At 41.4% G+C, this 26034-nt stretch overlaps 1 protein-coding gene across 4 annotated transcripts in view; it reads right to left on the bottom strand.

The window, feature by feature from the left end:
- Positions 1–3666: 3666 nt before the first annotated feature.
- Positions 3667–26034, bottom strand: part of Zfp398 (zinc finger protein 398) — a 37910-nt gene continuing 15542 nt past the window's right edge. For 2 of the 4 annotated variants that reach the window (NM_027477.3, NM_173034.3), the window contains 4 exons: positions 18154–18280; positions 17677–17790; positions 13992–14105; positions 8952–11418 (listed from right to left, as the gene is read on the bottom strand). In NM_027477.3, coding sequence (NP_081753.1) covers positions 10262–11418; positions 13992–14105; positions 17677–17790; positions 18154–18280 — 1512 coding nt within the window. In that variant the 3' untranslated portion in view covers positions 8952–10261. Of the gene's footprint in view, positions 11419–13991; positions 14106–17676; positions 17791–18153; positions 18281–19521; positions 19645–21751; positions 22656–26034 lie in introns of those variants that run through there. The other 2 variants (XM_030255435.1, XM_006506208.4) reach the window with 2 other exon arrangements.

Below are 26034 nucleotides of genomic sequence, written 5' to 3'. Positions count from 1 at the left end.
TGTTTGGTTTTTTTTTTGTTGTTGTTGTTGGTTGGTTGGTTTTTTTGTGGTTTGCATACTCTTCTTCGGTTTAAATTGCAACATTGCCACTGGCTGTGATTTTTTTTTTTTTTAACATTTACTGTCTCTGAACCTCCTATGTTCTATATAAATAGGGTGGGGTGTTATGTTTGTCTTATTTTAATGTTGAAAAATTAGGAACTAATGCCTGGCACATAGTAGGCTCCCAGATACTTTTGCTAGATGTGGTGTGCACACTTTTTATTCCTAGCACTTGAGAGGTAGAGGTAGGTGGAGTTTAGGGCCAGCCTGGTCTCCATAATTAGTTCCAGGCCAGTCTAAAAAAAAAAAAAAGTAATTACCCATCAAAGATAAATCCCTGTAGGTTATCTGTAGCATATTGTCCACTTTGTCTTCCTAAATGGCCAGTCCTTATCTTGTCTGGACTGAGCTCTCTAAGGCTTATCACCTTGTGGAAAGTCAGACCTGGTGGAAGCCATGAGTTCTACTACACTTAAACTTGAGAACAATATGAAGCTACGGGGAAGGGTGGGGTGCCAGAGGGGCTATCTTCAGAAGGACAGTTATCGAGTGCTTTATTAGGTATGCTTCCAGGATATATGAATGAGTATTTCATAGACTCATATTATCCTCTATGAAGGTTATGCTCCAGAAGTCAGTGATTTTTTTTCCGTTTCCTGGTTACAAGTTGTGCATGCATGCAAGTGCATATATCTCACTGTAAACATCACGTCCACTATTAGTAGAGGAACCGAGTAAGCCCAGCCTGGGAAGCTCCAGGCAAATGCTTTTCTACTGGCAACCCACATCTGAGAAGACATTTTCTGACCTATGGGATATCAACTCTATATTCTCTTTTCTAGAAATGAGAAACAGAGGACTAAGTTAGTCCCAAGTGTTTAAGCTATGTCCTCAGGATAAAATGATTACTATGTCCCTCCTTAAGTATGTAGTGAGTCATATCAATGTTCCTTTTTACACAGAAAGACAACAACACAGTGTGTCTAATCCAGTTTCCTCGCAGGTAGACTTTCACACAGCCATTCACACTTTTACTGTGTAGCAGAGATTAGGCTTAGGCTGGGGGTCTAGTTCACAGTATTGTATGAACAAAAAAACCAAAAAACAAAAAACAAAAAAAACTCAACTTAAACTGGGCGATGGTGGCGCACGCCTTTAATCCTAGCACTTGGGAGGCAGAGTCAGGAGGATTTCTGAGTTCAAGACCAGCCTGGTCTACAAAGTGAGTTCCAGGACAGCCAGGGTATACAGAGAAACCCTGTCTCAAAAAACAAACAAACAAACAAAAAAACAACAAAAATTTCAACTTAAGCAGGCTCAAATGCACATTTTCACCATATTAGCATTATTTTATAACCACTAAGCCTACCAACTACAGGGCATAGAAACCTATACAAGCAGAAGGGTATGGGGTGGCTAAGGTATACTTCTGGAAGAAAAAAAAGGGCATAATGTGGGTGCTGCTGGTGCTACATTGGTTATGGTCCCTATATCAGGTGCTCCAATGACCAAGGGACTGAGGAGGCTGAGATACTCAGTCACTGGCTATGAGCTCCCTGAGGAGCAAAATGGACAACTGGTTAAACTATCATAGCTAATGTACACTCTTTACAAGAGATAGATTCAGGCCTGGCCCTTGACCTGTCAGGTGGCATTGACTGTTTTCCATTGTCTCTCCTAAAACTTCTACAGCTTGTGCTCTGGACAGTGTATTTGAAATGATGGCTGCAGGAGAGGACAAGAGAGGGGTCTCATACATTTCAAAACATTTATCTACCTTTTCTCAAATCTCTCTAAACCTCCCATATTATATATAAATAGGGGGTATGCTAGTCTACTTTAGTATTGAAAACTTATAATGTCTGGCATATAGTAGGCGCTAAGGAAAGGCAGTTACTCTTTACCCCTTTGCCAATGTGGGGATGCATGCCTTTGTTCCCAGCACTCTGCAGACAGAGACAGGTGGAGATTTATTTGATAAAATAAATGTCTAGGCTTACTCTTAGCTAAGTAAAGAGGATAACATGTCTATCTTGATATTGCCCCATGCCTAACTTAACAAGTAGGCTCTTCACATGTGATCTTAAACACCTATAATCTCAGCACTCTGGAAGCTGAGGCAGGAAGATCAAGAGCTCAAGGCTAGCCTTGAGGCCGCGTCAAAAAACAACAACAAACCCAAATAGACAATCCAAAAAAGGCTATGCACTACCAATGTGGCCAGTGGGATTAAGAAACAAGGGCCACTTTCTTCTGCTGGAATGTGTGTGGCTGGAATCACATTATGGCTTCTCACTATGGAGTCAAAGAGCCTTTATTATTCTCTCATCCCCACTCTCTGCTTCAGGAAAGCAGGCTAACTCAGGCAATTTCCAGTTCAATAACTAACTTTCTTGTTCCGTGATCTTCTAATTCTCATGGATACTCGGCAATCACTTGAAAGAACTTGAAAAAAATCCATTCTCTGTCACATAGCAATGAAATCATTCTAGAATGGGCCCTAGCTTTTACATCTTTCCTAAGGCCCCCAGGTCATTCTCATGTTCTGCCAAGAACAAACTAGTGCAATAGTCATTTGTACATCTCCTTTTCCTTATCTCACAAGACAATAATCCTAAATCCTATAGGCCAGTAACATAAGGATGGTTTAATTATCCTTGATAACTGCTTATCCTGTTTATCACTGAAGTTGATTAGTAAGTATTGGAATTCTTGTGCTATTTTTAATTTTTAAGTTATAAACTAGTAGCCAAGAACTAATTGGCTAACTAGCTCCTGAACATACTTAATTTTGAATTGTTTGGTTTAGTAAAAACAAGTCTCCAGCCGAGCGTGGTGGCGCACGCCTTTAATCCCAGCAGGCAGAGGCAGGCGGATTTCTGAGTTCAAGGCCAGCCTGGTCTACAGAGTGAGGTCCAGGTCAGCCAAGGCTACACAGAGAAACCCTGTCTTGAAACAAACAAACAAACAAACAAACAAACAAACAAACCAAGTCTCCAAGAATGTACCTGCCACCTTTCTGACCTGTTATTCTCCATACATTCACTTATATTTATGAATAATATATGAGGTATATAATGTATAGTAAAGGCCTATAATCCCAGCACTTGGGAAGTGAAGACAGGAAGATCAGGAGTTCAAGGTCATCCTTATATGTCAAGTTCAAGACCATGCAGGGCTAATGAGACTGTCTTTTTTTTTTTTTTTAAACCAAGTATCAATTCTTTTTTATTTTTCAGCTAGAAAACTAGACAATCCTCTAATGCAGCAAAGTACTAATTAATCCTCTTCCTCATCATCAGAGTCAAGAGGGTCTCCGAGTTTGAACCCAGACTAGTCTACAGTGAGTTTCAGGATAGCCAGGGCTACTGAAGAGAAAAGTTGTTTTGAAAAACAAAACAAAACCAACCAACTAAAAAAGTTTGCTTGCAAAAGTTGCAACCCTGGAGCTATTGTTACAGGTAGTTGTGAGCTCCCAACATGACTGCTAGGCAAAACTCAGGTCCTGTACAAGAGCAACAAGTGCCTTCAACTACTAAAGACATGTCTCCAGCCCCATTAATTTAGGACAATTTTAAGATTTTACTATAAATACTGCTTTGCTAAGAAGCACACACCCACATAGTTGATTGATGTTTCAACAAGCCCTTTATTTGGAATGTAACATGACTAACTTGAGAACCTAGGAATGCTCTCTTCTTGAGGCTGATCTGATGAGGCTGCATTATCTGCCTTCCTTGATGGTCTTAGACATGATATGGAGGGACATTTAACTGATCAAGGTGACTAAAGCCATCATATGTCTATGACTGTGGTCAATTCTTTAAAAAAAAGAAAAAGGCTTGGGATGTAGCTAAATTGGTAGAGTTTGCCTAACATGTACAAAGCTCTGGGTTTGATCCCTAGTACTCCATAAAACTAAGGATAGGCAGAAGGGTCAGAAGTTCGAAGTAATCTAGGCTATATACCATGTTTGCAGTCAGCCTGGGATCCATGAAACCCTGTCTCAAGAAAAGCAAAAATAAAAAGGAGGAGGTGTCAGGTGGGGAAACACATCTGTAATTCCATCACTAAGGAAGCAGTGACAAAATTTTGAGTTTGAGGCAACCTTGGTTACACAAGTAAGACTCTGTTTTCAATAAACAAACAAACAAAAATGGGAGCAGGATCAGAAAAGAATATCAGTTCTCCATCCCTTGACTTGAAGTGACAAGTGACTTTTTACAAGATAAGCAGCAGCTTCCAGGTTCTTTGAACAAGGACACTAAGCTTTGGCCTTATGATAGTGCTTGTGACGTAGAAGAAACCTTGGTAGACATTAAACAGAACCTGTCCTTTCTTGGCAGCACTAAAATACTGTATTGTTTTCGTTCCTGAACAGCAAGTCCTCAGGCCCTGGTGCAGAGGCCAGAGGAATTTTACTGCTGACTGCAGCTGACTGAAGTAAGATGTGCATGGGAAGAGGAGCTGGGCTAGAATTCCCATTACAGAATCTAAATTAAGAAAACTTAGAAATATTTAAAAGGATATTTTAAAAATTCTTTGTTTTACCCACAGAACTAACTAACCTGGGCTCACAGAGATTGAGCTGATAGTCAGGGAGCCTGCATGGGTCCGTCCTAGGCCCTCTGCATATGTTAATTGTGTTCCTGGTCTTGTGGGACTCCTAACAATAGCAACAGGGGCTGTCTTCTCACTCTTTGACTGGGTTCTTCTTCCAGTCTTAATACAAGAGGTGGTGTTTAAAGCCGGGGCGTGGTCCTGTACTTTAATCCCAGTACTTTAATCCCAGTACTCGGGAGGCAGAGGCAGGTGGATCTCTGAGTTCGAGGCCAGCCTGGTCTACAAAGTGAGTTCCAGGACAGCCAGGGCTATACAGAGAAACCCTGTCTCAAACCCCCTCCCCCCAAAAAAAGAGGTGGTGTTTAGTTGTACTGTAACTTGATATGCCATGTTATTCGTGGGAAGCCTGCCCTTTTCTGAAGAGAAATGGAAGAGTGAATGGGTGAATGGGGGAGGGGGGAGAGCAGGAAGGCTACGGGCAGGATAGGAGGTAGGAAGAACTCCGTTCAGAATGTAATATAAAAGAGAAGAATTTTTAAAAAAAATTCTTTGTTTTAAACTAGGTATTGTGGTACACAGCTTTAATTCCAGCACTTGGAAGGCAGTAGCATTCAGATTTCTGTGTGTTCAAGGCCAACCTGCTCCACAAAATGAGTTCCAGGACCATTAGAGCTACTTAGTAGACCTTGTCTTGAAAAAACAAACAAACAAAAATAACAAAAAAGAAATTTTTTTTAATTCAGTAGCTTAGAGCACTTGTTGCTCTTACAGAGGACCCAGGTTCAATTTCCAGCACCCACGTGGTGACTCACAGCCATTCATAATTCCAATTCTACAGGATCTAAAACCCTCTCAGACCTCTGCAGGCACCAGGCATGTATATGGTGCACATACATACATGTAAGCAAGATACTGACACATAAAATCCAAAAAACTTAAAAGAGAAGTAGGAGAAGAAAGAAAAATCAGAGATAATCAGAACTATATGGGGTTGTGGCATCAGAAACTTATGGGGGCTGGTAGATGTAGAAAAAAATCAGTAAGAGATCATACTAAATATATGCAAAGATGCTAGCAGCCATGTATTTCTGTGAAACAGTTGTTTTTTTAAATAAAGATTTTGTTTGTATGTGTCTGGGTGATTTGCCTACATGTATATATGTGTACCACATGCATGCCTAGGGGCTGTGGAGGCTGGAGGAGAGGATCGGATCCCTTAAATACCCATGTGGATGCTGGGAACTGAACACAGGTTCTGACAAGAGCAGCAAGTGGTCTTAGCACTGAGCCATCTCTTTGGCTCCTCATTTTCTCCCACTTTTAAAAACAAGGTTTTCCTATGTAGGCTCTACTGGCCTTTAATTCTCTGCCATCCTCCTGTCCCAGCTTCTCAAGTACCAAAGTCACAGGTGTGAGCCATCACACTTGGCCAAACCTTGGTTCTCAACACTTGCCACTTCCAGTTCAGCCTGGCTGTGCGATTACCTTTCACACTGGTTCTTTAAACTGTGCTGCAGGTTTTTAAGCTCTAATACCTCTGAGATGCCTTATACACAAAATTTACCTTTCAGAAGGTAAAATAATATTATATTACTTGAGACTTGAATCTAGGTCTGGCATCAGAAGCCCTGTTCTTAGCCATTAGTACTGCACCAATGCATGATGAGCATTAACCTCCTCCTCCCTCCGTAACCCCGCCCCACAATCAATCTGACCTGTGTGTGTGTTCACTTTCATGTGGAGACCAGAGGACTTTGGGAGTTACTGCCCAGGAGCTACTGACTCTGATCTTTGAGACAGGGTCTCTCACTGACCCATGGCTTACCAATTGGGCTGGGCTGATAGGCCAGCAAGAGCCTTCCCAGTGCTGGGATTCAGGCCTAGGGCATCAGTCCTGGCTTTTTTTTTTTTAAACAGGTTCTACAGATTAGACTCAGGTGCTCATGCTTGCATGGCAAGCACTTGACTGAGTTATCACTCCAGTCCCTAATTTTGAACTCCCAAATATATTGTTTACAGAAGCCTGAAACTTGAAAAAAGAACAGCCTGTTGAATATATCCCATATGATAAGAGACTGACTCTTTGCTACAGAGAACCAGAATGAAGAGTCAAAAATATCAATTCAAACAAACGTATATGAACATAACAACATCAGATCCTCATCAGAAATGTCTCCTTGCTACTCAGGCAACTGCAGAGGCTGCTTTCTTGTCCAAGAAGCTGAAGCATAAGAGGAGGGAAGGAATGCCCTGTCTCTCTCAAGAATTATGACACAAACTTGGGTCTTCCATCCCATTGAAATAAAGAAACTTAGGTACTTATTTTTTTTCAGGGAGACTTTTTGGGACTGAGATAGACTTTGCTATTGTTTCATAAGCCACAGAGCCTGGCTAAGTATCGTCTCAAGAGAAGCCTAGTGGAGTCCCTACCAGAAACTTTATAGTTTATTAATGAGGAAGCAGAACATGGCTCTCTCTAGAGTTCATGACTAAGGTGTTTCTATTATCAAATACCCAGTAGGAAGGGATCAATTATATTTCATTTTTCTAAACAATTAACCAACTTACATTTATTTTCATATATGTGGCTGAACCTGAGGCTCATCCAATGTCCACAATCAAAAAAAAAAAAAAAAAAAATCTAGCGAGCTGTAAACCTGGTTGGTGCCAACTCCTGAATACACTCTGAGGAAGTCTTTGTGCCACCATATAGGGGGCAGATGAATAGGACTCTTCTGGGGTTTCTTCTCTACAGGGACTGGTCATGAGCGCCAGGGTACAGGTGCCTCTTAATTACAGGAGTAAATGTATAGTTTCTCTCAAGGCACCAGATGGCAAAGAGATTCTATTTGCTGAAAACTTTTATTAGATGGTAGAGTTTCCAATGAGCCACTTCTGAATCTTTGACAACAAATGGGGTCTACTTGTTAGGAGATTGGCTTAAGTCCTTGCTCTTAGCCAGACTAGAGATTAGGATCCCACATGTTTATGCTGTTTGTTTTTGGGATAGCCCTGCACATTCCCTTTTATTTGGTTTTATGGCTTTTGTTTTTGCTTTTCAAGACAGGTTTCTCTGTGTATCCCTGGCTGTCCTGGAACTCCCTCTATACATCAGGCTGGGCTTAAGCTCAGAGATCCTCCTGCTTCTGCCTCCTGCGAGTGCTGGCATTAAAGGTGTGCAGCACCATCACCCAGCTGCTTTTATGGCTCTCGTTCAGTTGTTATTTGAACTATAATTCACTTTTGGCCAGTTTAGATCCCCGCTGGCTATGGCTCCTTACAGATTAGACATTAGGATGCATCTGCAGCAGTCATGCACACAGGCCTCCAACTATTAACTGTGTATATTTGGTAAGTCTGTCGGGTTCAGATGAATTTTAGATGTTATCTAGCTCTACATCACAGGTTCAGTAGGCAGCTCTTCCTCAGCTCTAGCTGAGGATGATCATCACCCTGTGGATGAGGCTTTGACTCTTTTTCAGGTGCAGATCTCACATTCAAGTCTTTAAGGGTCATTAATGAACCTGGAAACCTGATTTGGGGGATTTGGCAATTGATCCCAATATACTATGGGTCTACTACCATCATCTGGTATCATCCATGGGACTTTCATTGCTTACAGGCTGAAAGTTATGACAGCAGACTAGGTCTTACACTGACTTCTTGTGTCTCCCAGGATCCTTGTTGTTATTAATGTCACACAACAGTTTTATGTGTGTGATTATCCTGAAGACCAACATCTTTAGACAGAACGTTGCCAGGAGCACATTAATTAGGCAAACACCATCTCACACTGCAGTTACATTAGCTATCCAGACTGAAGGTTGAGCCTAGTAATAAGGGGAAAGCATCCCCTTCCTATCCAGAAAGTGTCACGTCTAAGCAGTTCCAGATCTCATTCTAGACATTATAGCAGACTCCGAGGTAAACAGGGGGTGTGGGAACAAAAGCTTTCTGTCCCAAATGTTGGCTTCCATACTCTCTGTCTACTTTTGGACCCACTAAGAGCAGAACAACAAGGCAAGCTAATTTCCACCAAGTTTCTACATAAGTTTCTGCTTTGGTTTTCCTGTCTCATTTGGATTTGTCTGGTTAGAAGCCAAAGGGAGGACAGGATTTTGGCAGAGAACTATATCACAAGGTTTTTCTTTCTAAGATTTCTAGAGGCTTCCCTTTTCTTTCAACAGCCTCATTTTGGTGATAAAAACGTGAGAGTTGAAAAGAGAAGATACACTCCTGGCTGCACACTTAGGGATGGAACTAGGTTCAGATGCTCTCAGATGACTAAGCAAGCCCAAGAAAAGAACATAAGGCAGCCATGACCCTTCAAAGTACAACAGGTGGCTGGGCATGACAGCATGCTTTTAATCGTAGCACTCTAGATGCAGGGATAGGCAGATCTCTGAGTTCCAGACCAGCCAGGACCCCACAGTGAAACCCTGTCTGAAAAAAATAGCACAACAGGTAAGATAGATATGATACTTAGCTCTTGGTAGCCGAGAGAGGTCTCTTGTCTGTTCACTGCCAGTGAGGCAGGGGCAAACAAGGTAGAAATCCTTTCCTTAAGAGCATCACACTACCAATGGACAAAAGCCCTGAGTTCAGTGGTACTTTCTGAAGTGCTTGATGCCTTGACAAAGTGCTGTGATCTTTGCTGCTGAGGACCATAAAGAAAATGGGGTTGGGAATTGTGGTGCATCCAGAACATGAGGCAGAGGCAGGCAGATCCCTGTAAGTTCAAGGCCAGCCTGGTCTACAAAGCAAAGTTCCAGGCCTGGATACACAGTGAGGCCCAATCTCAAAAGAAAGAAAAAGAGAATCAAACACCAGAAATGGAAAAACAAGATCACTGGCTTGGAAAAGATAAGGAATGAGTTGATATAATTTTTTAGGCCATGTGATGATCCCTGTTGTGCCTGGGGTCTCTGGGCTCTTTAGCTCCTAAACCTGGAGAGAAAACTCTCTTCCTAATTTCCTAACCAGAGCTGTGGTGAAGTTCTCTACTCTTTTAACAACTGCCACAAGAGTCTGAACATTTCAAAATAAGCTAGTAAACACTAAGAACTGTCCCCTTAAATAAGCTATCAAAGTCAGAGTTCGTGTTCACCAACATTAAACAAAATGTATTAGCAGACAGAATCTAGGCCTAGGAATGCAGCCTCAGTCATCACGTCTCAGGGAAAGGTGACTACACTGATATGAGCAGAACTTAGCTGGTTTCAGACACACGGCAACATAACAAGTGGCTAAAGCACAACCTCCCAACAATTACTGAGCGATTAGAGAAACGCTCTGAGCATTCTCATGCCTCCGGATGGCTTCAAGGTTTGGGGCTCTTCCCATACACCTGTCTCTGCCTAGAGGCAGTCTGCTCTCACTCTGCTACTCTGACAGGATGATCAGAAGCCATATCTTGCTTTGTAACTCTGCTTTTGTGGTATCTGACAAGTCAGAGGTGCTGGATTCTCTTCCAGTTTTCAAAATACAGTATTCTTATACTGCTGTGGATTTCCAAAGCACAAGCATGTCTCTAGTTGAGTGTAGATCTCAAATTCCTTTATGTAACAGATATAATTACTGTAGGTTTCGGAACTTGTGGGCTCTCTCCTGGACTTTCTGCTCTGCTGTGAACATAAATAACCAACAAGCCTCAGATCTATAAAACCACCCCTCCACTCCCTTCCCCATACCACTGACTAGATTCTAGACCTTCAGTGCTAACACCTAGGCCAGAGGTTTCCAGGGCAGTTAAGAGTGGACCAGGTGGGTCTGGTGGCTGTACGGAAGGGTCCCTATCACCCGCACAGCCTCCACTGTGACCGGTCCGTAGGTGGTCCTTGAGCGTCTGCTTGTAGCGGAAGCTCCTTCCGCACACTGCACAGGGGTATGGTCGCTCGCCTGTGTGGATGCGCTGGTGCTTCATGAGGTGATGCTTGCGGATGAAGCTCTTGCCGCAGTGCGGACACTGGAAAGGCCGCTCACCTGTGTGCAGCCTCCGGTGGTTTAGCAAGTGTTCCTTACGCATGAAGCTCTTGCTACAGTCTGTGCACGGGTAGGGACGCTCGCCTGTGTGGATCATTTGGTGACGAATCAATGCAGAGTGGCCATTGAAGTCAATGCCACACTGAGGACAGGAGAAGGGGCGCTCCTGGGCATGTCCCCTCTGATGAAGCAGGAGACTGATCTTAAGGCTGAAGCTACGACCACACTGTGGGCAACGAAAGGGCCTCTCAGTAGCATGAGCTCGCCGATGGCTGGTGAGTCGAGCCTGGTCAGCGAAGCGCTTGGGACAATCAGGACAGAGGAAAGGGCGCTCTGTGCTGTTGTGTACCCGAAGGTGGTATGTGAGTCGTGAGGGGTGAGTGAATGTCCGGGCGCAGTGAGGGCAGGTGGGAGGTGTTTCATTGGCATGATCCTGGGAGGTGCTACCAACATCTGCTTGTGGGGTGAAGTGCTTAGGACACTGGGCACAGGTTAAGGGGTGTTCAGCAGCATGGCCACACTGATGTGTCATTAACATGTCTTGACTGAGACTCTTGCCACAATGGTGGCATGAGAACACCTGCTCTCCAACTGGAGGTGGGAGTGGGTAACTTCCTAACTGAGTAAAAGTCACTTGTCCCTCTGAAGCTTCAGGCAGGTCAGTGGCCGTTCGTGCAAAAGGTGCCATGGGGGTACACTGCTGGCTTTTGAAAGCTATATCTGAAAATGCATCCTTGGCTGCTGCTGGTGGTGGAGCAGAGAAGGCTACTGGAACTTCAGGACACAAGGAAGCTCTAGCAAGGTCTTCAGCTTTGATGACAAGTTCTTCATCTGAAAGAAGGGACTCAGAGTTACATCTGTCAACAGCCATCTCACCATTACCTCTCACATTCCTGCCTGGCTCTTGCAGGTGGCTCTAAGCATCTAACTGTTCAGATAAGCTTAGGGAAGGGCTCTCATTACTAATAAGGCACCGTAGGCTGTGTGGCAAATCATTACAAACATAAGACTGTACGTTGATGCTCCATTTTGGAAAGGGGTAGCTTTGGCAGCAATCCTCCCCACATTATTCTCTTTATGTTTCACCTCTATTCAACAACTTTCTCTGTTGCTCTTGTGTCAGGGCCTAAAATCAACTTTTTACTCCTAGTCTGCATTCTATGAGATAAACCCTTCCGTGAAGTAGGCTGACTATCTTCCCAGAAATAAGAACATATTGCCACCTCTGCATCTTTTGGTCATTCTGTTCTCCTTTTTCCAGGGTGTTCCCCATCTCCCTCCCTGTCTTCCTAAACCATAGTCAAATCAAATTAGTCAATATTTTAGGCCCATTCTGTCCTCACACTCTTTTACTGGGGTCAGGGAAGGGGTGAGATAGGGTTTTGCAACTCAGTCTAGCCTCCAGCTTACTGTATAGCTGAGTCTAGCCTTGAACTCCTCAAGTACTAAAACTACAGGTTGGATTTTCACAACCTTGGTTATACATTATCTAAATACTTAAACTGACACATGTTTTTCCAAACCTCAAATGTCTTAAGTCATCCGTGTAACACACTCCGGCACCTAAAAACAGACATGCCTAGATTGGTATGTAAGTCTGTGGTGTAAATGTTCTAAAGAGCAGAAACTGGTATTTCTCAGCTGCACTTCCCAGAATCTAAGAAACAGAGGCACAGAACATACTAAAAACAAACAAACACCCCCAAGAGTCTATTAAGCTATATAAACAAGTGAATCCCTTTTGATCTTCAGATTCTCTTTTGTAAAAGGAATTATCTTGAAGATAAATGTAAGCAGTGAATTGATCTGGTGGCTATATTTCTTAACCAGCTAATTCCCCAATAAACACACAAAGAGGCTAAGATTTATTAAAATTGCCTTGAGCCAAATACTGAACAATCACTACTCCATTCTATACCTCCAAGCTACTCAGGTTTCCTCCCAGATTATATTCCTATCTTACTTGAAAAATTCCATCCTTACTTGATTCCACTCTCTTTCTTCTGATGTTTTTCTCTACTTTCCTCGTGGCTCCTTCCCTTTTCTCTCTCTACACCCCTCCTAGAACCAGAAGCCCCACCCATTCTTTCTCTAATGCTCTGTGTTGGTTTGGTGGCTTTTATTGGCAAGGCAGAGAATGAATGAGGAGCAATGTCTATACAAACTTGACACAGTTGCTTCTACGAATAAACATAATAGCTATGTTTGGATTGAAACAAGAAATGAGGGCAGAGAAATCAGCATTTGGATAACACAAGGGTAAACTTTACATAGTGTACAAAAAAACCATTATGTCTACACTTTTTTATAAATCACATTATTTATCCTGTGGGAGGGGAACATGTGCATCCCATACTGCAAATGTGGAGGTCAGATGACAACTTGTAGGAGTTGGTTCTCTCCTTCCACCATATGAGTCTTGGGAAATCAAACTTAGATGGTCAAGCTTGGCAGCAGGTGCCTTTATCACTACTAACGCCACCTCATTGGTCAAGACTTTCTTCTATAATTTAAGAGGTAAATCACAGTTGACCCTAAATCTCATTATAGAAGGAAACATTTGTTTCTTTGCCTACTGTTATTTTACCTTTTTTTTTTCCTGAGGGAGGGCTCATAATATTTCCATTTGCCCTCTTCTAACACTTTTATTTCTATTGCCTGTTTCTCTCTATACCACTCCCCATTTTTGTGCTATTCTATTTTGAACAGTTGATGACTGAGGCATCGAGTCTTCCTGTATAACCCTGTTTGGCCTAAAACTTTCAAGGTAATCCTTCTGCTTACGGTAATCCTGCTTCTGCCTCCTCAGTACTGGGATTACAGGCCATCATCACACCTGGCTCTGCTCTATCCATTTGAAGTGGTCTTCAAATGCTCTGTTTTTCTAGCTCCCATATTCTTTATTCGTTTATATACACTTATTATTCTTTCCCTGGCAATCTTGTTTTTCTTTTTTAAATATAGTGCTAGAGGTTGAACACAGGGCTTTGTGCCTGCAACCACACTTTCTTCACTGATATACCCAGCCCCAACAGTTCTAATTTAGAGTAAGCTTTCGAGGCTGGTGGGATGACTCAGTGGGTAAATGCACTTGCCATCAAGCCTGACAACCTGTGTTTAATTTCTAGGACCCATATAGTAGAAGAAGAGAACCAACTCCCACAAGCTGTTCTCTGATCTGTGTATGTGCCTCCACACACACTAATAAATTAATGTTTTTTTTTTTAATGTGTTTTCCTATTTAAAGTTTATCCTGGTGGCCTTTTGGTTTCATTCCTAATTTGGCTAACCATATCTTTCTTTTCTTCCTCTCTGTTCCTTGTCTTTCTAGCACCATTTTAGCTGCATTCTTCAGTCTCCTCTTGTATAAGCGGATCTGAGTATCTGTTTTCTCTGTTACTCACCAGCATAGGTACCTTTGTACAGCTCACTCTCTTTAGACTCCTGGGAGACTCCAACCTGAGGTTCTTCCTCTTGTTTAATCCAAGACAGAATATCTGAGGTTGAAAGGCCAGGCTCTATTTGTGGAGAAAAAGAGAGAGTGGTCTTCAGGGACTTGAATTAGATGGTGAAATTGTGCTGAGTGCTGGTTCAATGGTTAAGGCACTTGTTGAACACGCAGAGAACCTGGTTTCGATTCCTAGTAAGCAACCATCTTTAATTGCAATTCCAACAGCCTCTTCTGACCTTCTTGGGCATGTAGTACACATACATACATGCAGGCAAAACATTCATACACATAAAATAATAAATACATCTCTTTAAAGGTAATATAACCATGTTCATTTGTTGAACATAGCATTATTGATTCTTTAAAACGTCCTTCTTTTCCTTTTTGTGTTTGTTATGTAGCTCTAGCTGGCCCTGAATTCACAGAGATTCACCTGCCTTTGTTTCTGCAGTGCTGGGATTACAGGAATGCACCCCACATCTGTTTACTGCTACTTCTTTATTTTATTTTTTCCTTTAGAGATATGATCTCATGTAACTCAAACTGGCCTCAGACGTGTTATGTGGCCAAGGATGACACTGACTTCCTAATCCCCTTGTCCCTGCTCTACCTGTATTGCTGAGAAGACAAGCTTGTGCCAGCATGCCTGTGAAACATGATTATAAAAATCATATTTCTGGCTGGGCATGGTGGCGCACACCTTTAATCCCAGTACTTGGGAGGCAGGGGCAGGTGGATTTCTGAGTTCAAGGCCAGCCTGGTCTACAGAGTGAGTTCCAGGATAGCTAGGGCTTAAAAAAAAAAAAACAAAAAAAAAAAAAAACATATTTCTGGGGCTGGAGAGATGGCTCAGTTGGTTAAAAGCACTGACTGCTCTTCCCGAGGTCCAGAATTCAATTCCTAGCAACCACATGGTGGCTCACAACCATCTGTAATGGAATCCGATGCCCTCTTCTAGTGTGTGTGCCTGAAGACAGCTACAGTGTACTCATATAAATAAAATAAATAAATCTTAAAAAAATTATATTTCTGATAAATAAAATTTCATTCATTTAGGACCTTCTCTTTACACCCATCAGCACCAATATACTTTTATTTATCTGTGTGTGCATGTGTACCTTAGAGCAAAACCTGTAGGGGTTGAATCTCTGATTTCACTGTGTGGAGGAGGAGGAGGAAGAAAAAAGGAAAGGAAAGATGAACACACACACACACACACACACACACACACACACACACAGAGATTGATTGATTATATGACAAAGCCCTTTTGGTGGGCAGAGTTCTTTCAAAAAGAATCCTTAAGTCCTAAAGAGGATTTATATCTCTCCCAAGGTTCTGAAAACAGTGACCTGTGCCATCTAACAAGTAAATATAAGGATCAATATAATGGTACATGCCTATTGGCCCTTAGGAAGACTGCTAATTGCAAATCAGTTATTATTATTTTTAGATCTTTTCAGTGGACAAGGCTACAAAAATACACCATTTAGAAAAAGGAAATCATCATGATTTCATTTTAATATTTTAGATTCATATTTAAGATTTCCAGGTATGATCATTAGCCTTGTCAGTTTGACAAAACCTAGGAAAAGTCTTAATGAGGCAATGTCTACATTTTTAGCCGGTGGTCATGTTGAACTGTATAAAGTGAATTAACTAATCAAGCTGAGCATGAGAAAGCAATCATGTGAATCTGCATGTCTTCCTTCCTTCCTTTCTACTCTTGACTATGGTGATATGACCAGCCACTTCATGCTCTATGCTGCACCCTCTCCACAATGATAGAAACTGGCTGAGACTGAAGTTAAAATCAATGCTTTCTCCCCTACCTTGTGTTCTGTCAGGACATCTTACCATAGCAACAAAAATGACACTAGAACAAGTGGTTAGTAGTCTTCTCCACTGAAAGGAACCAAGGTTCCTTCCCTATGTTAGGAGATGGAAAATGTAGTACAGCCAAAACCATTCCTCCTGAGAAGGAACTGTTGGCATCTATGAAGATCTGGAAAGTTGTTTTTTATACACACAACAGTTTCCCTAAATGACAAGAATATCTTACTACTCCTTAACTGCTAAAAGTATGTTTTATTCTGGTGACCTGTTTTGCTTTTGGGAATCTGGAATTTGAATACTTGTGTGGTAACGCCAAGAAAACCCTAGGCATTGAGTGTCTAATGAGGTTCTATGACAGCATTTGGTATGTGCTGTCGCATTCACTGCTGGGGGAATTAAATGTGCCTTGTGAGATTTCACAGGGAAGGGACTCTGGCTTCCTCCATGTATCTTTTGATGATGTTGCTTCATATCCATTTGCTTTAATAAATCTTTTTTTTAATTATTTATCAAAAGTTTTATTTCTTTTTTTTTCCGGTTTTTTTTTAACTTTTTATTAGGTATTTTCCTCATTTACATTTCCAATGCTATCCCAAAAGTCCCCCATACCCTCCCACCCACTCCCCTACCCACCCACTCCCACTTTTTGGCCCTGGCGTTTCCCTGTACTGGGGCATATAAAGTTCGCAAGTCCAATGGGCCTCTCCTTCCAGTGATGGCTGACTAGACCATCTTTTGATACATATGCAGCTAGAGTCAAGAGCTCCGGGGTACTGGTTAGTTCATAATGTTGTTCTACCTATAGGGTTGCAGATCCCTTTAGCTCCTAGGGTATTTTCTCTAGCTCCTCCATTGGGAGCCCTGTGATCCATCCAATAGCTGACTGTGAGCATCCACTTCTGTGTTTGCTAGGCCCCGGCATAGTCTCGCTTTAATAAAGCTTAGTTGTAAGTATGGCTGTATACTGAGTCCCGTGAGTTTGTTTTCTTTAATGTTACATATTGATCAGTTCAAGCTACATAAATCATATTCTCAAGTGTGGGTAAATATCTAGGCTGATAAATACCAATGCAAGCTAAAACTATAAACAATAAAAACAATATTAAGAAAATCAGGCCGGGCGTGATGGCCCACGCCTTTAATCCCAGCACTCAGGAGGCAGAGGCAGGTGGATTTCTGAGTTTGAGGCCAGCCTGGTCTACAAAGTGAGTTCCAGGACAGCCAGGACTATACAGAGAAACCCTGTCTTGAAAAACAAACAAACAAACAAACAAAAAACAAGAACAAAAAAAGAAAATCAAGAACACTGATCATTGTCAGCAAAAAAAGGTACTGAAGTAAATATATACAAAAAAGGAAAATATATACATTAAAAGAACAAAAGGGAGGGGCTGTCACTCGGTGGTACAGTAAGTACTTCACTAGCATGTATGAGGGATTGATAGTGAAGGACAGAGTGATTCCAGAGCTCCCTCTAGTATTTACATGTCTGTTCAAAGTGTAAATACTTTAGTACAGAATAGCTCTAAGCCTTGCTTTCTTTGTGTTGAGTCCCCTTCTCTAGCCAAGAAAAGGAGCTTAACAGAGTATATAACCAGGGCTAGAGAGATGGTTCGATGGCAGCAGGGCCGGAGAAATGAATGGTTCAGTGGTCTAGAGTTCAATTCCAGCAACCTTGTGGTAGCTCACAACCATCTGTGGTGGGATCCATTGCCTTCTTCTGCTGTGTCTAAAGACAGAAACAGTGTCTTCATATAACTAAATCTTTTTTTTAAAGTATATAAACCCTTTCATTTACTTACCTTCACTGGGGTCTGCAGGAATCTCACTTGCTTCTGGCCTTGGCTGGTCATCTGTACTGTGTTCTCCTTCTGGTTGAATCTGAGATAAAACATCAGGTTGATTCATGGCATAATCTAGAAGAGGAAAAGTGGAAAGCAGGCATGACAAAGAGATAAATGAGTATGACAACACCTGCCCTCAAGGCAGCTGAATGTTTGAGGTCCACAGTCAGGGTATTAATTTCTTTTAGATCCTGCATCACTTCTTACCATCTATCCACTTCCAACTATTTACAACAGCTACTCAAGGAAGCAGGTAAAAGAAATGGAATGTATAGGAAATGCACATAATAAGTTAGTTCTGTCCTTCTTCAGCTTGAAACCAGATTCTACAGTGTATGAGAACAGCGAGAATGAGGACACTGGGGGAAAAAAGAAAGTGTTTGAGTCCTCATGGGACTGTGGCACCTCATTCAATAGGTGCTCACTCAGCCTCACCCATGGAGATGAGAGACTCGTAGTTGCCCTTCATGATATTCTTGTAAAGTTCCTTTTGCCATTCTTCTAATTTTTCCCACTCTGGGGTGGAAAAGTAGATGGAGACGTCATCGAAGGCCACAGGCACCTAAAATAACAATCACACAGTTAGTTAGTCCCTCCCAGGCACCAAGTCACCCGATAAAGCCCTTCCTCCATTCATTAGCTGTTTTACTTCATTCTTACAACCTAAAGGGAGGTCAATAAGTATTCTAGGGCCAGTGAGATGGCTCAGTGGGTAAAGGCACTTGCCACCCAGCCTTGTAACCTAAGAGAAGTGCCTTCTCCTAGTACCTTTACACATGTGCTGTGGTGCGCCACACACACACACACACACACACACAAAACAGATATAATTTTAAAAATACGTAAAATATATTCTAAGCTAGGCATGCAACATCCATCTTTAATCCCAGAATTTGGGAGGCAGAGACAGGAGGATCTCTGAGTTCAAGGCCATCTTGGTCTACAGAGTGAGTTCCAGAACATCCGGACTACAGAGAAAACCTGTCTTGAACAAAAACTTTAAATAGCTTATGCTGTTCTTTGAGTTTTTAAATACTATTTTTATTAATTGAGAATTTTACACAATCTATTTTAATCATCTTTATCCCCCAACTCCTCACAGACCCATCCCTACCATCCTACATGCACAACTTGTATGTTTGCTCTCCCCATCCCCCTCTCTCAAAGCCATTACTTCTAATTTGTGTTGCTCAAATATTCTTGGGTGTGGAGCCTACTCGGAAGCATGGTTGACCTACCAAGAGTCATTCTCTTTCTTTTAATGTTTCACTTGTTAATAACAAAACCCTAAAACCTTGATGCAAACACAAAATAATATGAACCAGAAACCTTCCTGAAGCACATTTGGCTGGGTTTTTTGGTTTTTTTTTTTTTCCCCCCTTTGTTTTTTTGATACAGGGTTTCTCTGTATAGCCCTGGCTGTCCTGGAAATCACTCTGTAGACCAGGCCTCGAACTCAGAAAACCTCCTGCCTCTACCTCTCAAATGCTGGAATTAAAGGTATGAGCCACCACGGCCCAGTTGGCTGTTTTATAAACAGTGTAAAAGCATCTCAGTGCTACACATTAAAACTTCAAGCTGGGGCTGGGGAGATGGCTTAGTGGGTAAGAGTACCCGACTGCTCTTCTGAAGGTCCAGAGTTCAAATCCCAGCAACCACATGGTGGCTCACAACCATCCTTAATGCAATCTGATGCCCTCTTCTGGAGTATCTGAGGACAGCTACAGTGTACTTACATATAATAAATAAATAAATCTTTAAAAAAAAAAAAACAAAAAACTTCAAGCTGTACTAGCATGTCACCTGTTTTGATCTGCCATTCCTCAAAATCATCATTCTTTAAAATATCTGATTTCTCTAGTTTTGTGCTTGTCTCTAATTCTTCTAATCTTTTGCCAAGGAGATTTCCCCTTGATGCAGTTTCTCCTGCATATGGAAGACAAGAACATTCCTGTTGTGAGAAATATTTAAAAAATGAATCTGCCAACTCTCAGCGGGACCAGGCCATGCTCAACAACTCTCTAGAGCTAGCCCCAGGTGATCTCACTCACTCTGTCTCTCTGCCCGCCAACTCACCGGCCCTGTGAGGCCACATGGCTCCCACCGGGCATCTCTCGGATGGGTCTGAGTTCCTCTTGCTTTCATGCAACACTCCATGCACCCCTGGTTAGCCATCTCAACACCTAATTACCCGGTAGAATCAAAACTCTTAATGCTTAATTAGCCAATCAAATTTATATATCAATAATAACACAATTTATAAGATGCCAAAACAATAATTTCAGAGCCAAATGATAACGACAGAGCTTTAACCCAATTATTCTAACCTTTTGATATCATCACGCCAGCCTCCATTCTGGTTCTCTCTCCTCTTAAGACCTCTCTCTGTGTGTCTCAACTCCTTGCTCCACCTCCCTTCTGTCCAATCACAAGCCTCCCACTGCCCTAATGTGATTGGACAGGGAAAGTCCTGCAATACATTCCATGCCTCATGACTAAAAGCCAATAAGACTATGTTAGAATAGCATAAATTGAACTAAAATTAAATTATTATCTATGTATCCTAAGTCTTTTTGAAGCTTTGCATATTCTTTCTTGCTGTTGCTTTTACAAACATCAATTTTATTCCATATTTGTTTTGTCTTTTAGTATCTATGTAAAATCTTGCTTTTCCTTTTCCTAAGAATTATGTGGTTCAAAATGTCATCTTAGTCATAAGCTTCACCTTTTCGATGTCTTATGCAGCTTAGCTTTTATAAACATAATCCACATAGTGACTGTACTTTACTTGTATACACCTGGCCTAGGTGTAGGCTCAGTTGGTAGAATATTTACCTAGCATGTATAAAACTTCAGTTTCAATCCCAGAACTACATAATTATGGTGGTACACTCTTGTAATTCCAGCACTAAGGACATAGAAGCAGAAAGTTCAAGCTCATTCCTATCTAATAACTTGGAGGTCAGCCTATTGCATGTGAATATCTCAAAACAAACAAACAAACAAACAAACCCACATATCTTTTTTAGGTAGGGGAGGAACAGGGTTTCTCTGTGTAGCCCTTGTGTCCCAGAACTCACTCTGTAGACCAGGCTAGCCTTGAACTCAGAGATTCACCTGCCTCTGCCTCCTGAATGCTAGGATTAAAGGTGTGTGCCACCACTGCTCAGCTTCACATTTTCTTTAGTACATCTCGCCACTTGACAATACAACTTCATGTTTTACATAATTGTTGTATTTGGTCAACCCATATACAAAAGCAAGTTTCTTCAGTGGGTGAAGATGCTGTGGAAGGACTCCCATTAGATTTTTGCCTCTGTTCTTATATACTAGATCTAGAAATAGAAAAGCTTTGATGTCAGCACCAGTCCCCATGGCCACTGAAATTCTTGCCATTTTCAAGAGCATGCAGAAGGAGCTCAGTAAGTACCCTTTTCAAGACTATCTGGGATTATTTTTGTAACAGTGTCTAGCTATATAGTTTAGGCTGGCGTCTAATTCTCCATCCTCATTCATTATCCTCTCTAATACTAAGATCACAGACATTTGCTATTCACTTGCCTAGGATTTTGATTTTTGAGTACATTTGCCTAATCTTTTCCTTTGCATGTCTTCCAAAGACCTACTCCTCTATCTTACTTTCTGCTTTCCACTCAGAATTCTCATAGGTTTAAGAAGATTCAGGATGTGCCATTTGCTAACTTTATAGTCTTAAATGCAATGTTTTATCTTTTTTTTTTTTTTTTCCTTCCCCAAAACAGGGTCTCACTACGTAGCTCTGGCTGTCCTGGAACTCACTATATAGACCAGACTGACCTTGAACTCACAGAGATCTGCCTGCCTCTGCCTCCCAAGTTCTGGGAGTGCACCATAACACCTGGCTTTGAATTTTTTTTAAGATTTATATTTTATTTATGTGTATGTGTACATGAATACAGGTGCCTTTGGAGGCCAGAAGAGGGTGCGAGATCTAGAAGCAGAAGTCACAGGTAGTTGTGAGTCACACTGTGTGGGTGCTAGGAACTGATTTTACCTTGGGTCCTCTGAGAAGCAGCCAGTGCTCTTAAGCACAGAGCCATCTCTCCATCCCTCTAGTTCTTTTTTATGTGTCTCTTTCACTTTCTCCTTGAGGCTCTTCAGTTTGTATTCATGAAAAGATTTTCTCTCCTAGTCCACTACAAGTCACTGCAATTTGTCTTCAGCTTGACTACCTGTTTCTTCTCGGATGGCATTCATTCAGCAAGCAAAGAAAGCAAGCATTCTGTGCTTTTCTTTGAACTATGGTATCTGTTTTTCTTTTGGTATCTTTATGACTTCTGGTGTGGGAAGCCACATGTGCCGTTGCTGAGTGGCACTGACTACTGCTGGCCACCATGCATAAGATTGGACAAACAGCCAATGTGTACATATGCAGTAAAGTTTTTTGCAAAAACACTGCCTGGCCCAGGCATGATAATGAGGTTCTGTAAGGTACTGAGAGTATAACCAATCGGATGTGAGACATGCAAATGAGGTATGATAATGAGGCTCAGTGAGGTACTGAGAGAGAGCAGCCAATCAGATGAGGAACATGCAAATGAGGCTTAGTGCATAACCAATCAGGGTATGAGACACGCCTCTCCTAGGCCTATAAAAGCAGCACCAGCTCTGGGCAAAAAGTCTTTTCGCCTCTGCAATCAAGCTCTCCCAATAAACGTGTGCAGAAGGATCCTGTTGCAGCGTAGTTCTTGCTGGTCGAGTCGAGCGCGCGCAAGAAGTGGTGCCGAAACCCGGGACAAGAAACATCTTCAGGCACGAGCGAAGACCCCCTACTACAGGGAGGATTCAGAACTGCATCGCGGGGAAGGAGCGGTTAATAAAGGTTCCCGTAAAACAGACTGCTGAGAAGGATCCGGCGTGGATTCAGAACTCTTCAGCTGGGGAGCGGTGTTAATAAAGGTTCCTGCAAAACAGACTGCTGAGAAGGATTCAACTGCGTGGATTCAGAACTCTTCAGCTGAGGAACGGTGGTACCAGTAAGTATAAAGAAATTAAGGTAAGTCTCTGAGAGGTATGCTTTCTTACGCAGTGGGTCTGGTAATTGTTGCTGGGTTTGTGTGGGACCAGCTGTTAAGGAAGGGCAGCGACTTTGTAGGAGTACCAGGAAGGCATATCAGAAACAGAGAGAAAGGAAAAAGAAGACGCGCGCAGAAAAATAAGTAACTTAAGAAATATAAAAAGAAAAAAAGAAAGGAAGCTAAAATATAAAGACACAAAGGATAATATAAAATGTAAAGATACAAAGGATAATATAAAGATATAAAGGATAATATAAAAAATGAAGAACAAAAAATTAAGTCAATTTACCCTCCTCTCGAGGACTTTGACTAAAGAGGCAGCCTTCATCAAAGGCTTAAAGATAGCTCTCAGGGAAAGAGGAGCAACTATTAGAAGCAGCCACTGTGCAGAATTCCTAGAAGAAAAAAAAAATGAAAATAAGCTATTTCAGAGCCCTCCTAGGGACAGACGGAAAACGGGAGACGTCCTGCTTCCTCTCTGGCTCCTATGGAAATATTTTTAGCTTCGAATAGGATATCTGTGTTCTATTTTCTGTTTTTTGGTGCACCAAATTGTCTATATGTCTGTCAACTCGTGTTTGTTTTTGCTTGGATGATTGAATGATTGTTGTTCTGTGTTTCATGTTGAAAAATAAAAAAGCAGTCTCAGTCTGCACAGCAAAAAATGACAAGTTAGCTGCACAGTGGCTGGGAGTCAAGTACAGCTGAAAAAGCCCTGCTGAAGGCTGATTGCAAATGGAGCTTTTAAAGGGGCAGGCAGCCTTTTGCTTGTAACAGAAAGTTAGCTTAAAATTGGAAACCCAAGGTTGGAGTTATTCTAAACAACATAAGAAAACAGGTAATATGCAAAAGCAGTGTACAAAGGGTAGAAAGAGTATGTTTGAAAATAAAGTACATATCTTTACAAATAGAAGGAAAAACCTTTCAAGGTATAATGGATACAGGAGCAGATAAAAGCATTATATCTAGTAAGTGGTGGCCTGCTTCTTGGCCTGTTAATCAATCATCACATAGCTTACAAGGATTAGGATATGAGGCTACCCCAACTATAAGTGCAAAATCCTTACAATGGAAAGATAAAGAAGGAAGGACAGGGCTTTTTCAACCATACGTACTCCCTTTGCCTGTAAACTTGTGGGGGAGAGATGTGTTATCAGCTATGAACTTTATATTGACTAATGATTACTCTCAGAAAAGCAAGGAAATGATGAAAGGAATGGGATATATACCTGGACTAGGTCTTGGAAAAATTTTGCAAGGTAGAATTTTACCAGTTAAAGCCACTGTAAAGGCAGACAAGAAAGGGCTGGGTTTTTTCTAGGGGCCACTGAAGAGCCTTTGCCCATCCCGTAGCATACGGAGGACATGGTGTAGGTGCCTCAATGGCCTTTACCCTCTGAGAAGTTAAAAGCAGCTAAAGAATTAGTACAAGAACAATTAGATCTGGGACATGTGGAGCCCACTCAATCACCCTGGAATACCCCCATTTTTGTTGTAAAGAAAAAGTCAGGTAAATGGAGATTGTTACATGACCTAAGAGCCATTAATGCACAAATGCAAGTTATGGGTCCTGTACAAAGAGGGCTCCCCCTACTCTCAGCTCTACCTAAGGATTGGAGAATTATAGTAGTAGATATTAAGGATTGTTTCTTTTCAATTCCATTAAATAAGAAAGATAAACCTAGATTTGCATTCACCTTGCCTTCTATTAATCATATGGAACCTGATAAAAGGTACCAATGGCGGGTATTACCCCAAGGAATGGCAAATAGCCCTACCATATGTCAGTTATATGTAGGAAAAGCTTTACAACCGGTTAGGGATGGTTTCCCCTCCTTAAAAATTTGTCACTATATGGATGACATTGTAATCTGTGGACCTGAAGAAGAAAGTATACAGCAAGCTTATGGCTTGCTTAATGAAACTTTAAAAAATAATGGTTTGAGTATTGCACCAGAAAAGGTACAGCAGTCTAATGTTAGTCATTTTCTAGGAGCCACTATTACTTTACGATGTGTCACCCCACAAAAGATTAGTATTAGAAAAGACCATCTAAAGACACTAAATGATTTTCAAAAATTATTAGGAGATATAAATTGGATTAGACCTTATTTAAGGATCCCTACTTCGGAATTAAAACCTTTATTTCAAATTTTAGAAGGAGACTCACATATTACCTCATTGAGACAATTAACACCTGAGGCTTCTGATGTTCTTAGGAAAGTGGAAAAGGCGATCCAAACAGCACAGTTAACTCGTATAAATGAGCAAGAACCTTTGTGCCTATGCATATTACGCACCATCAATCTGCCAACTGCTGTGTTATGGCAAAATGGTCCTTTAGTATGGATACATCCACATATATCCCCTAATAAAACTATAGAGCATTATCCCACCATGGTAGCAAATATGGCCCACAAAGGGATAAAAACTTCAATCACTCACTTTGGAAAAATGCCTGATAGCATAATTGTCCCGTATACTGTCGCACAAATGCAAATATTGTGTGCTACTATAGATGAATGGGCCATTCTTAGATGCAGTTATTCTGGTTTAATTGATAATCATTATCCTAAACATCCGTTATTACATTTTATGTTATTGCATCCAGTAATATTTCCAAAGGTAACGGCTAATACCCCTATAAAGGGAGCCATTGATATTTATACAGATGGATCCAAAACAGGAGTTGGAAGTTATGTAATCAATGAAAAGGCTGTAAGGTTGCAATTTACACCAGGAGCCCCTCAATTGGTAGAATGTTTGGTGGTTTTAGAAGTCTTTAAAAGATTTCCTATGCCCATAAATATTGTCTCTGATTCTGTTTATGTAGTTAATGCGGTTCTAGCATTAGAGACTGCCGGAAATTTTAAACAGTCCAGTCCTGTATCTGAAATTTTGATGAAAATACAAAATTGTATTTTGATGCGTGAGCATCCCTTTTATATTAAACATATTAGAGCACATACATCATTACCTGGACCTATGGTTAAGGGAAATGCCATTGCTGACTCAGCCACCAGAGACATGGTTTTTCTATTACAAAGTTCTATAGAAAGTGCAAAAAATTTTCATCAACTTTATCATGTCCCTGCTTCTACATTACGACAAAAGTTTAAGCTCACAAGAAAAGAAGCCCGAGATATTGTCCTACGGTGTGGTAAATGTGTAGAATTTGTTAATGCACCTTCCGTGGGTGTTAATCCTCGCGGATTGCGACCCCTAGATGTTTGGCAAATGGACGTAACGCATATCCCAT

The sequence above is a fragment of the Mus musculus genome, chromosome 6 (assembly GCF_000001635.26).
Source record: "Mus musculus strain C57BL/6J chromosome 6, GRCm38.p6 C57BL/6J".
NCBI classification, from domain to species: Eukaryota; Metazoa; Chordata; class Mammalia; order Rodentia; family Muridae; genus Mus; species Mus musculus.
Note: the sequence above shows the minus strand (reverse complement) of the source record. Positions and strands in the feature narration are given on the sequence as shown.